The sequence below is a fragment of the Falco naumanni genome, chromosome 5 (genome assembly GCF_017639655.2).
Source record: "Falco naumanni isolate bFalNau1 chromosome 5, bFalNau1.pat, whole genome shotgun sequence".
Classification (NCBI taxonomy): Eukaryota; Metazoa; Chordata; class Aves; order Falconiformes; family Falconidae; genus Falco; species Falco naumanni.
Window position 1 is genome coordinate 38,135,369 of NC_054058.1, and position 14,273 is coordinate 38,149,641.

At 44.1% G+C, this 14,273-nt stretch overlaps 1 protein-coding gene across 10 annotated transcripts in view; it reads left to right on the forward strand.

Annotated features, from left to right (window-relative positions):
* The window catches only part of GSG1 (germ cell associated 1), a 15,815-nt gene continuing 1,542 nt past the window's right edge, over positions 1–14,273 (forward strand). Inside the window, exons 1-7 of one of the 10 annotated variants that reach the window (XM_040594421.1) lie at positions 1,490–1,720; positions 2,046–2,175; positions 2,701–2,837; positions 7,974–8,292; positions 10,805–10,852; positions 13,165–13,317; positions 13,441–13,552. In XM_040594421.1, coding sequence (XP_040450355.1) covers positions 2,775–2,837; positions 7,974–8,292; positions 10,805–10,852; positions 13,165–13,317; positions 13,441–13,552 — 695 coding nt within the window. In that variant the 5' untranslated portion in view covers positions 1,490–1,720; positions 2,046–2,175; positions 2,701–2,774. Of the gene's footprint in view, positions 9–1,489; positions 1,721–2,045; positions 2,176–2,393; positions 2,613–2,700; positions 7,835–7,973; positions 8,293–10,804; positions 10,853–13,164; positions 13,318–13,440; positions 13,553–14,273 lie in introns of those variants that run through there. The other 9 variants (XM_040594420.1, XM_040594422.1, XM_040594418.1 and 6 more) reach the window with 9 other exon arrangements.

Below are 14,273 nucleotides of genomic sequence, written 5' to 3' on the forward strand. Positions count from 1 at the left end.
TAAACTGTGTAGTTCCAATGGCCTTCAGGGGATAATCCATGTGAGTAAATAATTCAGATGTGGGATGGAGACCATGGGCATTTAGCAGAGATGGAAAAGTTTTCTATTGGATATTGTGAGCTGGTTGGAATCAAGATATTACAAAGGAATATACGGACTTCAGTCCACAACAAAGTAGTATCTGCCTTGCAGAAATTTTTAACAGTAGGCTTGAAGGCCTTCAGGGTGCCCAGGTCATATTGATGCAGGTGGATTGACTAGGTAATCTTTGGAGGCTTCCCCTAGCCCTGTTTATTCTGATTCACCATAGTGAAATGGAGGAAAGATAAAGTGAAACAAAGAACAATTGTTTTGACTTATTTATTTCCATACATGAAACCAAAGTGCAGTGTGGTTCAACTATACTGTTTCAAAATATTTTTTTGTTGCCTTAAAACTGGTATTAAATGTTTCTTTGAGTCCAAGATCACCTACATATGTGATGTACTCTTTGCACAGTTTAATTTTAGATCCCCAAGTTTTGCCATTATCAAAACAGAATGTCTCTTTTCCACCGGCTTTGTGCTGATTCCAACATCAACAAGTATCAGCTGTGCTGTAGATTTGTGTCTGTGGGAATGACTATGAAGACCCAACTTCACAGTGTAGGGAAACCAGAACTATTTTTGCACTACCAGTCCAGCCATGGCAATGTGCAGTTCAGCACAGCTTACTCCATTCCATTTCTGGGCTGAGGTTTGTACCCTGCATTGTGCTTTATATTGCTGGAGCAAAATTGCTAGCAACACCCGATTAAAACAAGCACTGAATGTTTACTCCCCATCACCGCCACTGTTTTGACTGTAGTGTAAACGCACCACTAATGACTTGGCCGATGGGAGGGGAAAATTACATGTCAGAGCCAAGTACAGAATCAGGAATTCGGGCTGTCAGCCAGCTTGTTAGATCACACTTGTGTGCCTTTAATGAAATGCATTGATTTGTGACTCTTACAATAACATTTTTAAGAAATCATTTCATTGGCTATTTATTTGTTTGTTGGAGCAGCCTGATGAGGTTGGAAAACTAAAGCAGACACTGTGCTTACAAATCAAGACCAAAATTTTAAGAATGAGGTTAATTAACCATTGAAATAACTTTTCTAAGGATGTGATGGGTTTTCCATCATATTCTGTTGCACAGTCAATACTAGTTAGGTGTATAAAATAGGTACTATCCAGCAAGAGCTCTGTGTATTGCTAGAAATGATTGTCTGAAGTTCTTTGGGTTCTGTTACACCTGAGATGAGACTACGTTGTTGTAATGGTCCCTCTTGACAATAAAAGAACCCATGTGCTTGTAACAGTCATTGAATCTGGGTGTTTGTGATTCTGTGGAGTAACAGACTGAGATCCCATAAGTAGTAGATTTAAAACTGGCAACATTTTTTATAAAGGGAACTACCAAATTACAAAGACGTCTTCTGCAGAAGCGGATGCCCTGCCGATCCTGCAGCTGATATAATGTACCATGATGAATTAGCAAGCTCTCAAAGAATTAGCCCATCAATAAAATGACAGACTTTGCGCATTTCGAAGCATCTGGTCAGATCTCATGCAATTTCTTGGCTCCTACGTGTTCAGTCAGAGAGGAAGATATAGTGGGAAGAGTTCATGATCACCTTTTAGTATTTCACTGGAAGCCATAGAAGAGCAGATGAGGACAGTGAGCAGTGGATAAGGTAAGTGTTTAACTACTTGGACTTTTGTATGAACCCTTTCCTGGACTGGTTCCTCTTTAATATCCTTATAGATCTATATAAAAGTTGTTTTTTTCTTGTCTGCTTACAGTTTATGGCTGGCTAAATATCATAAATAGCTTTTTTTTTTTTGGGGGGGGAGCGATGTTCAGGTCAACACATCCTAGAGCTGCCAGGGTTTTAGTCTGTGAAAAGCAATCCCTTTTAAATATTCTTATGTTGCTATCTAGAAATTGAGGCATCTAGAATCTCTCTTGAGTCCTCAGAGTCTGTGTTGCTGCATTTGTTGGGTTTTTTTTCTTTTCAGGTCTACTTTCTATGTGGTTTTTGAATGGTTGATAACCATAAAGATTAGAAAAAAATCCAGCCAAGACTTGTTCTGTAAAAAAAAAAAAAAAAAGGAGGGAGGAAAAAAGGTAGACAGGTCCAAACTGATGGTAAGCTTGTTTTTTTCATCTTTTAGATGTATTTACTTGCTCTAATTCAATCTTTATACCTGTTCTGCCACAGGCTTGATGTCTAGCAATGTAAGCTGTTCCTGTTTAAAAACAGAATTCACCTTTAAATGTGCATAGGCTAGAAAAAATATGCCCGGTGAGGTCATTCGCAGAGCAAGAGTTAATGCATCACGCAAACAGCTAAATAAAGGTTACAATCTGAGTGGAATTATTCAGAGCTCAGGGAGAAATCTGGCATTTGCAGTCTGTCAGTGGGTTTGAGAAGTCTAGCTCTTTCAGTATCTGCCACCCAGAGAAATCCTGCTTTCTGTGTGGCAGTAAGGGAGGGGACAGCAGCACTGGATGGTCTTCCTGTAAAAACAGCAAAAACAGGAGCAGTGGGAAGTGTCATGTGTGAGGAATGTGTGGAATGAGGGGTGAGTATGAGCCCATCTTTGTCCAGGTTTCACAAAGTGACATTATGGGTGTAAATAGCTGCTCTTCCTCCTCTCTTTCCTGCCTCAGGACAGCTGAAAAGCCCATGTCAGGACAGCATATGAACCTTAATACCCCTGGGGAGAATTGCTGCATGGAGGGCTATGAAGAGCCGTGTGCGTCTTGAGACCTGCCAGCTAAGTATTGCAATTTTTGGGCCCTATCTGGTAAGGGATCCTCGCCCTTCTTTTCCACCAACATCCTTGGGAGTTGGAGGTGTCACTTTGGGCAGGATACACCCAAAGTACGTATGTGATACAGACAGGATAAAAATGCATCACTTATAAATGCCTGGGCTTTTTTAGGGTTGGCAATCTGCATAGAGGTATTGGGTTAAGACTGTGTTTTGCATTTCATTTCCTTGTTTTGTTTCTGTAAGCCAAGTGCTTGGCTGATTGCATAGAAAATCAGCTGCTATGGGCATTCACTTCAATGGGCAAACTTTAAACGAGTCACCAGGGACTGGCTGCTGCTGAGTTCAAAGAGAAGGAGATATCCAAAACCTCTACCCAAGCCAAGTTATGGTGGGAAATACCAGAAACAAAGAGGAGAAAACTGGGAGGCACAGTAGGGTGAAAGACAGATACAGTTTGGGTTTCCTGTCCATAATTGGTCAGATTAAGATGAGGTTGGAATGAGGATTTTTAAAAAAAACAAATAATAAAAATTTTGCTAAGGGAAATTTGCTGAACATCAGGAAACGTGCTCTGGTGTTGGTGTTCTATGAGCTGTGTGCAAGAATCTAAGGATGGAAACACATGGAGAAAGTTGATGTGGTACTTCACAAAATACTGGAAAATATATTGGAAAAAATAGTTCCATGCAGGGCAGAAGGTAGAGCAAATGCCCTGCTAAACTCCTGCATTCATTCCTCTTTTTCCCCAATGATTTCACAAGTCTCCCCAGGCCCAAAGGGAAGGACCCACTCCCATATTACAGGCAAGGTAGAGGTTGTGTTCATAAAAATGGACAAAAGAGGAAGACAGAAGGGGAAAAAAAGAAAAGAAAAGGGAGGAATAGATGTCTAAACTGGAGTGTTGCTTCCCTCCAGCACACATGTGAGCAGCAGACTTCTGAAAAGATGACTAGAGAAAGATTGCCATCTTCTGGAAGGATAAATATCTGCCATTATTCAGAATACCAAATCTGATATATGCATATTTTTGAAACCATAGCATGTTTATGATAAATTTATTTTTCAGTCTGAACTCTTATCCCATATAAATCTAATTCAGTCTCATTCCATCAATATATATGCTGTGATCCCAGCTTTAGAAACTGACAGAGCATCCTGGATTGTAATGAGACTTTCATTAAGCTTAAAATTAGGAAAATGGTAACATTAAGGATTATCAGTAGAGAGATGGACTTTATCTATTCTGAAAAACAGGCTTTTTTTTTTTTTTAACTGAGCATAGAGAAGCCAAACTTAAGGTGTCCAGATGCAGAGAGACTGAACAATGAAAAAAAATTACCACTCTTCTTTTAAACAGCATCATCTGTTATTCTACCTACTTCAGTAAATTAAGTACATCTGTGTCAAACAGAACCTTTTTATTAATCAAAAAGCCTGCAGGCAGTCCATGGAGCACAGAAACATTTAGCATCGCTTTCAGTTAGCCTGTCTTAGAAATGATTATCTATATTAGAGGAGTTTATGCAGTCACTAGGATTAAAATAGCTGCAGAGCTACTGACCATTCTGCTTGGGGCAGGAAGGGTCAGGAGCCTGTGATAGCACAGCCCACATATGGGACCGTGAACTTGTCAGCTCTGTCTGCTGCCTGTGCTGTGCAGGGGCTGTCACAGGCTGTGCTGTCACCCAGAGCTGTTTGTACACCTGCCTCCCAGCCTCTGGGCTCTGGTGTTGGAAGCAGGGGATGAGAACAGATGGACCGCTGGTTTCCTCTGTCCCTGCAGAGCAGCAGGGCAGGCATGCAGGCAATCTGCCTTGCTCCCTCACAGTGGTGGTGGGAGCCTCACCCACCTGGCGCTGGGCAAAGCTTTTGTGGGGAAGACAGGGTGCATACCTTTGGGATGCTCCTCTCCCTTGCAGTTTGATTCAGTGCAGTGCTGCTCCGTGCCCTCCAGTGAAAGTTTGTTCTCCTGAGAAGTGATGCCATTCTTTTTGCTGTTCTGATGCCAAACAATGTGCATCAATACCCTCAGGTATTGTGGGAGCCTTTACACTTTTGGGACAAGAGCTCAGAGAAGATTTTGGGTTAGTGTGAATCTTTCTGCCTCTCCTTACTAGCCTCCCAAATTCATCTGATGTGAATCTGAGCTGTGAGCTCAGATTCTTGGTGAACTTCTTGCCTTGGTAAAAGTTGCCACTACGAGGGACACTGACGGTCTTCCCGATGCTCCCATCCTTTGGGTGTTGAACTTCTTTGACTCATCACTGTTTCACACACCTCTGTCATGGTGGTGGTGTGGTGGTGCCAGTCTGCTACTCAGCAGCACTTCTGATAAGGGGCTCCTTTGTCATCAAAATCTCCAGTGCCCATGGGGAGAACTGGATTGGCATCTCTTCAGGGTCTGAAATCCTCAGTCCTCAGAGAAGATGCAGTCACATAAACTTCCCTCTCCCCATTTTTTTCTTCTCCCCTTTCTGCAAGTGGCAGAACTGGCCAGGAGGATATCCCAGGGCTGGGGGGCTTGTGGCTTTTGTCATTCTGCTGAGATGGTAGTGCACAGGGCAAGGGGTGACCTGACACCAAGGTTGCTGGTAGTATCTGAGCTAAGGTTACTCATCCTCTGAAGCATTGGCCAGAGAGCCGCCAGCTCACTCCATACAAGCTCCCAAACAGCACCGCATGGCTGGGATGGCTGGGATATTTCTGTGTTTTACAGAAACTTTCTACTCAGTCAATACAGGTCACCCTTCTGCACTTAATCCCAGCCCACAGCGCCAATCGCTTCCCGTATAATCTCCCAGAACAGCTGTGCTGTGATTGCATTGTGGATTACAAAATGACCATTTTCCACAAAACAGCTGCTGTCTGGAGGGATAGCATTTAATAATCACTGGGGAGGTGAGGGGGGAGGGGAGGAGACAAAGGAGAAAGGGGTTTTGAAGCAACTGGCGTTTCTTGAAGGATCTAGAGATGAACAAAACAGAAGACAAACTGTGAGTCCCATTTCTGTATTGCTCCTCCAAATTAACAGGACTTCGAGGACTTGCTGCCAAGGTAAATTCAATTCTTTTTCCTTTTGGGACTATCTAGATACTATAGTCAGTTATTCTCAGTAAGTGCTTGGCTTTTACTTCTTGTTCCCTATGTTCCCTGTATCCTTGATCCAGTTTCTTCTGACTAATTTCTTTTTTTTTTTTTCTTTTTCCTTATCACTTGTTCTGAAATTATATGGCCTTTCAACTACTATCACAAATCAACTGAAGAGAATATTTTTCCTACTATTGAAGATTTAAATTAGAAAAATTATTTTTGTCAATATTATGAGTGGAAAGACTTTTTCTTTAAAATAAAAGCATGAGCAAACCGAAACCTGATGACACAAAATCTTATAATCAAGCATTCATGAAAAACTGAAAAACTTTTTGTGCTGGTTTCTGTTTTCAGATGAAAAATCATGTTTTTGAGGAGAGCAATTTTATCTATATTTTCCTTTTCAGTCATAAGCCAAATTTTCCACTGAAAAAAATTCAGTGAGGAATTTGCCACCAACCTTAGCCAGAAACCCTCACATAATTAACTGTTCCTAGTAGGGATCTTCTCTGTGAAAATGCTGATATCCAACATGCCTTCAGATCATGGAAGTCATTAGTTATGGTATCACTAAGATGTTACTGTCTCCAGGGTCCAGCATCTCCATTGCTGAAAGAAAGAAATGCTCTGGTGAAGAGACATAAAAAGTCTGTGCATAAACCAGTATGGGAATGTTTCAGGAGCTGGGTGTTTTCTTGCCTTTGATGAGGGTGTTCTGGATCAGACACTGTTTTCTCAGTGTGATGAGATGCTAATGAAGTCTTGCTTCCCAAGAGCAGCTTCAGCATCATCTTTACTGACCGTATTTCCGAGCTTGCTGGTTAGCCAAACAAATGCTTCTAACTGCACTACTTTTAGCTGTAGTGCAATCACAAACAATGTAAAGCACAATCTCATATGGTTTATTTATAGCAGTGTCCACATTGTGCTGGGCCCTTCTCACACATTCAGCGCTGGGTGAGTCAACTGAAGTTACGTGAAGAGGACCAGCAGCAGGCAATGTCTGTGCAAACTGCATCTATTCATGGGCGAATAGATTTTGCGAGTCATAAATAGGAAAGGGTGGGAGTATCTGGATGAAGTTATGCCAAACATAGGGAGTGCCATGTGGGAAGAGACATGCCTTGATTACATGAAAGTTGATGTGTGGGTGGATGACATCTAATCAATCCACGGAGTGATATGCTGGGGTTCTCAGAAGTCAGTGCAGGGTTTTGCAGGAACCATAAAATCTTAAGCTTCCCTCTGAGTGAGAAAGGCCACAGGACCCTGGTACACAAACCACTTTCTGAATTACTTTTTCTGATGAGATGAAACCAGGAAGACTGTTTGTGGCAATGTTTGCTCTTAAAAAAAGCACCGCTTTGGCACTTTGTGTGAGAGCAGAAACATTGTCATCCCACCACTCTACCAAATTTGTGATGTGCAGAATAGTGTTTGCTCAGGTGGGAAGTGCTGCTCTGGAGCTTGAACTCAAGCTGCCAGGCCTGGATAGCTAGGTTTCCCTCCTGAGCAGATCGCTACTTTGATGTGTGACTTTCAGTGATCCAGGAACATTTTCCTGCCTTTCCCCACTGTGAAATCAATACACTCCCTACCTCCTTAGGTGCAGCAATGAAGTGCTTGGCAAAGTGTTTTGGACACTTCGCAACAAGAATTTTCATTTAGTTGGACAGAGCATTCATCATGCCCCATCTGAAGGTAACACAGGGTATTTGGGGAAGTTGGTGAACAGCTTTTCCCTACTATTTCTGGGAGTGAATGTGATATCCCTTTTGTTTTGCTCATGTGCTTACGCATCCTGATGCATTCAGCCCTGCTGTGGATACTGAGTCACCCTCTCTTCCCCAGTACAGATGTTCAGCATACTTTGAAATGGTTGAAGCTGACCTACTGCTTCACTGCCCTGGCTTTCAGGAAATGGTTCTCCCACACTGGGTGAGCTGTTGGGATGTTGTGAGGAGGGCAGAGTGCTCATAACCCCTCTCCACAGGCATGTACTGGGAAGAGCTGGGATTTATAAGGCTAGGTGGGACAAGTGGCTGGTGTGATGGTCCCTCCTGTCTGTGTGTTGTAGATGGAGCTGCTGAAGGGATTGCCATGGCGCCGTGCTTTCCTTGCTGTCATCCTGAACCTGCTGGCTCTCAGCCTCTCCACCACTGCCTTGCTCGGCAGCTACTGGTGCACTGGGACCCAGAAAGTGCCCAAGCCTCTGTGTGGGAAGAGCAAAGCCACCAAGTGCATTGGTGTCCCCGTGCCGCATGATGCAGGTGCTAGCAATGTTTCGTCCCAGGATGTGGTGCACTACAGCTGGGAGACCGGGGACGACCGCTTTGCCTTCAGATACTTCCACACAGGGATGTGGCTTTCCTGTGAAGAGAGCATGGAAGGGCCAGGTAGCGTCTTGCCCAGGCAGCCACAATTTCTTCCCTTGTATTCACTCCACAGGAGTTTGGAAATGAAAGGCAGGAGGCTGACAACTCTTGGGAGAAAAGCCGCCTTCATTTTCCTAGATGGCATCAGAACTCTGCATTGCTGTGGTCATATTTCTGTCCTTCATTGGGATGTTTACAGAGGGGAACAAGGGAGAATGATTGCCTCTGGTGTGTCCTTCAGCCTGGAATAGGGGCTGTGAAGTGCAATTGGTGGTGGTGGTGGCAGTGATTGTGATGGCACCATTCATCCAGATGTGAACTGGAGTGAGCCTCCCTTCCCTTTCCCTGTATCTCCATTCCTACATGCAGCTTACTTCCTGCTTTCCAGGCCACATTTGTGCATGTCCCCTCAGAAATCTAAGTGGGGTGATTTTATGCAGTGTTGTCAATTCATAGTTAGCACTGTGAGGACTGCAATAGTTGGTGTTCTCCTTAAAACACCAAATGGAGAGATTTTGTGAATTGAACTGGGACTGGGCTTTTATTCATTTTTTTTTTTTTTTTTAAAAAGGAAGTACTGCCTTATAGATACAGAGAAAACCTGGAGGATCAGAACCTAGAGGAACTAAAGCTAGGAGTCAAATTGACCTAAGGATTGGAGCTGCAGTACTGTAATTTTTTTATTTGTTTTTGTGATACTGTGACAGGTTTCATTTGTGATTTTTCACCATGTGGGACTGGCACCGCAAACTCTGGAGTACCAGGGGCTGATCATGCAAACTGTACCAAACCCCTTTGGTGCTTCTCTTCACCCTTGACTTGCTCCTGTCCAGCCCTGCTGAAGTCCTTCTGCTGAAACCTGTGCCATGCTAGCATGTACTGCCATGCAGTGCAGTGCACAGATGCTCTTTATGGCCTGGCACACACATCAAGGATCAGAACTGACTTGAAAGGTGGCCAACAGGGAGATTTGTATCTAAAGATACAGTGATGAAAGTTACTTTCATCAGGCCCATTCCCCTGATCCCACTGCCCTCCCTTCAGCTGTCCCCAGACACAAACATCTCACCTTTAACTAAGCCATCATTCTAGTATAGTGTTTCTCATTTTCTTATCTGTTGCTGTCACAGTTTGAAAATAAAGGACTGGTGCATAAAAGCAGACAGAAGTGGGGGTGGGAGCAGGAGAGAATGTGCTTCAAACTCTCATGTCCTAACGAGATGTCTGCTTCATTATGAGCATTTCCAGACATGCTGTGGAAGATGTGTTTATTTGGGACTGGTTTGGGTTGGGGTGTGTTTCCATGGTGCTTATGGGAATGGGATTACATCCCTTGACAGCTTTCTCTGAAAGACTTCTCTGGCCACCAGACAGTTCTGGAATAACCCCAATGCCTGAAGGAACACAGAGAACACATTACATCTGGATTGCAGCAGAGCACAGGGTAGAGCACACAGTCTCAGTCCCCTGCTTCCTGTAAATCGAGTACAGCCCACCCACTACTGTGGGTCTTTGAAGCAAGTGCATAAACCAAAAAAAAAAAGAAAAAGGGGGCTACTATGAGGAAAAGAAGTTTGAGTTGAGCTGGAAAAAGGATTTCATTATTCAGGCTAATCTCAGGATCAGTTCAGATGAGCTATTACTGAATAACTTCATTGAAGTTCTAGGTGAAGTAGCAAATCGCAAGTTAATGAGGATTGCAGATGGCTCTAAACTGGGTAGTGTCCTGAGAGCTGTGGATGACAGAAGTAATACAGGAGATTGGGAGAGATTAGAACTGGGGATAGAAATTAAGAAAATGAGATTCTTACATGAAAAGCAGCAGGCTGATACTTCTGGGAGAAAATACTGTGCCAAGCAGAGAAGAACCTCAAATCCAGTAATGAAGTATGCAGTAAGAGAGACTTACAGATGATAATGATGCACCTTCAGCTGAGACAGTTTGCATCTGGGCAACATAAAAAGCCAAAGCAAAATATGAACAATCTTTGTCCAAATAGCATGCCTAAAATGTGTAGGCAGAAGAACCATATTTCTGCATGATTTTCTGCCACAGAAGAGAGACTCACATCTCTGTCATTCAGCATTTCACTTGGGGAGATATTTTTTTACTTTCTTCTATGGGAAGCAGTTCTAGAACTGCTTTGCCGAGACTGGGGTGAGTTGGAATTCATATGAAATTCACATCCTTAGCAGACACGGTGGGTCTGCAGTTTGTTATAAGCCACACTCGTAATAGGCTTGACCAACAGTAATGCTGTGAATGAGTAGCAACAGATTTTTATATTCACCAGAGGCTTGTAAGATTCACAAATAGCTATTTTTTTTTTCTGGAAAGGCCACTTCTAGTTTTCCAGGCAGATGTTGCTTTCCCCTACCTTGCCCCAGTGGAGGTCTGGAAAGTTAGTCAGAAAGAGAGCAGAGGTGAGAAGATCTGATGGGTAGACTGAGCTATGTGAGAGGAAGATATTTTCTTTTCCCTTACATACCCTGCATTGTTTTGCAAACTAATACCTTTGTTTTTGTGTTTCAGAAGAGAAATGCCGTAGCTTTATAGAGCTTTCACCACCAGCGGAGAGAGGTAAGAGCGAATCCCCATACCTCGCTGTAGCTGCCCAGTGCTCCTCCTTGGGATGGGGGACCTGCAACATTTCACCTTTGGGTGCCCAAAGAGCCAGGCATGAAATCCTGGCCTCATGGTTGCTAAAGGAGCAAAGAATTCCTTCCAGATGTTTGCCTAAAGCACTGCCATCTGTGAAGTTAGCGCTGGAAACTTCAGACCTTCTCCCATATGAAGTGGGATTTGTCTCACCTAGTAAGTTGCCCAGTCTAAACTTGTCATCTTGCTGTAGTCAGCGGGGGGTGGGGGTGGGGGGGGTGAGGGGGGTGGGTAGGGGATGGATGCCACCTGAGGGCAGTCCCTCCCACATATGCCACATTGCCACATGTTGACACAGCGCTTCGTTTTTGGGGTCTAACGTGATGACTCTGGAAGCTGAATCACCTCTTGCTTTGTGGTCAGTGATCAGGACATCTGAAAGTAACACTTTCAGGGTAAAATCCTTGTCTCATCAAATACAAAACTTCATCTAGGTTGGAGAGCTCACCTCTCCTGTCATTGTCATGTGTCAGATTATCCTGGAGACAACTTCAGTACGTCTGGATGTATGTGTACATATGCAATGGAGATTTTACTTACTGAAAGCTTTTCAGTTGGTGTGGGCTTGCTAACTGTTCCCTGAGATTGAAGCTGGAGGCAAGTAATTTCAGAGGATGTTCATATGTTGAAGGAAAGGCCCTGGGGTGCAGAGCCTGCGTCTGTGTTCAAGCCATGAGAGCAAGGGCTGTACCAAACTCTGGGGAATTGCAACAGCCAGCAGGCAGCAGGGAGATCAATACTTTCAGGGAGCTCATCTTCTTTTTCTGCCTTTTTTCCCTTATTTTAAAAACACTGGCAAATACTGCTGACCTGCTTTTATAAAGCAGTGTGCATTCCCAGGTGAGTGACCCCGTGCAAGTGGCATGCAGTGGCATTGCTGGGCAGATTAACCTGGGTCACTCTTGGCACAACAGCAGGGTAGAAAAACCTCCCGTTTATTCTTTTGGGAAACAGTATTCACACAATTCAAATACTGCTGGTGTTACAAGATTATTTTGAAGTCATGCAGATCTCCACTTTGTCATAAAATGAATGACTTAACTGCATTTACTGAATAACTCTTGCATTTACTGCAAAATACTCACTTCAAAGGGAGTAGCAACACATTTTTCTTCTTTCTCACCTTCTTGTGCTTCATTCCCAGCCCAGGCCTCTTTCAGCAATCTGAATTCTGAATGGTCTCCCTGATGGTGCTGCAGCAAGCAAGTCAGCTCCTTTAAGCAGGGAATGCAGCTCATCAATTCTTGCTGAAAAGCTGGGTGATTCTATGGAACTAATGATGTTGAGGAGTCAAGTCAGTGCCACATTAATGAAGGCTTTCTTCACACTCCTTTTCCCCAGTTGAATGTCTCCTCTACAGCCATTAATAGTTGCTAACAGTAGTGTTCACAGTGCTGCTTCATTTGTCAGATTAATATTTCTTCCTCAGTGCATCCTGTGCTTTTCCACAGCCCAATGTTACAGAGCACCTTTTCTCATTTTCCTCCAAGCCCTACTGCACAGTGAGCTGTGGACTGTGGTATCACTTAAGTCCCACTCATAATCCCAGCATGAAAGTTACCTGCACTCTGTTCAAGCAGCTGAGTGAGTGGTGAATATTATTGCCCTCGCTGGACATCCACACCTAGGAATGTAGTTTCATTTTAATTGGAGTTTCAGTGAGAAATACAGGCTTGCAAGGGCCTTCCTGAATTCCAGGGTCCAGATCCCAGCTGCAGTTGTGGATGCACCATCCAGTTCTTTACTTAACCAGTTGAGTCCCAGGTTAAGAGTTTTTTGCCTCCATTGTTGTGATTAGAAACCTACTCTGAAGGTCACTACACTAATGGATAAGAACCTTCTACCTTTCAGCTCAGATGTGTTTGTGGCCAACCTATGACCACTAGGTCATGTGCTAATAATACTCAGTTGCTTTCCCTGCCATCTTTTTCCCCTTGGTGTCCTCCTTGCTGTTTATGAATAATGCTGGCTTGTTTACAGACAGCATTTTAGATCCTCTCAGCTTTTGCCATGCCAGACTAGCCAAGCCATATTCTGTGACAGACTCTTTGTCCTCTTCAGCATCCTTTGAGGCCTTGCTCACAGGCCAGGGGGATTGCTTTTGGATGTTTGTTGTTTTCCTCCTTTCCCTTCTTTCCAAAGGACATCCTTTCAGGACTGGGTTGGGAAGGGCGAGTACTCTCCCTTGAACAAGTCATCCTATATTGATGTGAGAAGTCTCTGGTTCCTGGCAGGAATCCTGTGGCTGTCGCTGGGATCAGAGATGCTGTACATCAGCTTGCTGCTCATCAGCTTCATCCTCCTGATGGTGGAAATGCTGCATACTGGCAATCCTGTCTGTGGGCTGAAGCTCAACGCCTTTGCTGCTGTCTCCTCAGTGCTGTCGGGTACGTGTGTTACTGCAGGCTTGTAATCACAGCAGCAGGAAAGCATCCTCTCCCACACAAGGCTGAAGTATGCTGCTCTGGCTCCTGCTATAACTTCCTTGCTTTCTTGTCTTTTGGGTCCAGGTCTCCTTGGGATGGTGGCACACATGATGTACACTCAAGTCTTCCAGGCAACAGTTAGTCTTGGACCAGAGGACTGGAGACCACACTCATGGGACTACGGCTGGGCATTCTAGTAGGTGAACTCTGAAGCCATCTTCACCTCCCCATCCTTTTGGGCTTCATCCATGCTACACCGTGCCAAAACCCACCTCCTCCTTCTTGACTTTCTGTGTTTGCAAAGACAGGCATACCATGGTTTTCCTACTGCTAATCTCCTGTCTTTGCCTCGTCCCCTGCTTTAACAAATAGTTGCCGAGTTACTTAAATGAGTAGCTACCAAGGACTGGCAAAACAATGGGATCACACCCAAACAAGTGCCTGCAACCCTGATGACTAATCAGGTTTGCCCCTATGTTGGTTTGCCCTGTTTGGTCTCAGCTCTTCCCTGTGTCAAGAGGCCAGTGTCACACTTGCCATGATGCTCTCAAATATGTTTTCTTTTTCTGCAGTTTAAATAAGTTGCATGCTGGCATCTTCCCTAACGAATGTCCAAAGGGCGTATTCCTGCAGCACCAAGCCTAGACATGTCCTTAAACATGTGGATGCTGCAGCCAGGAAAAGCAGCTGCAAAAAGCAGGTGACTCACTCAGGATTCCTTTGTCTAAAGGCTACAAAAGCCAACTGCAGCTGATATGCCTTAACTGACTTGAAAAACAGCTGGCTGAGCCTTGCAAGTGCCCATGGAAAGCGCAGGCTCAATTTGCACTGCTGTACTGACAATGACCACATTGATTCTTAAGACTTAACACCCCAGTGCCACGTGCCAGCCGTGGACACAAAATGTCAGCACAGGC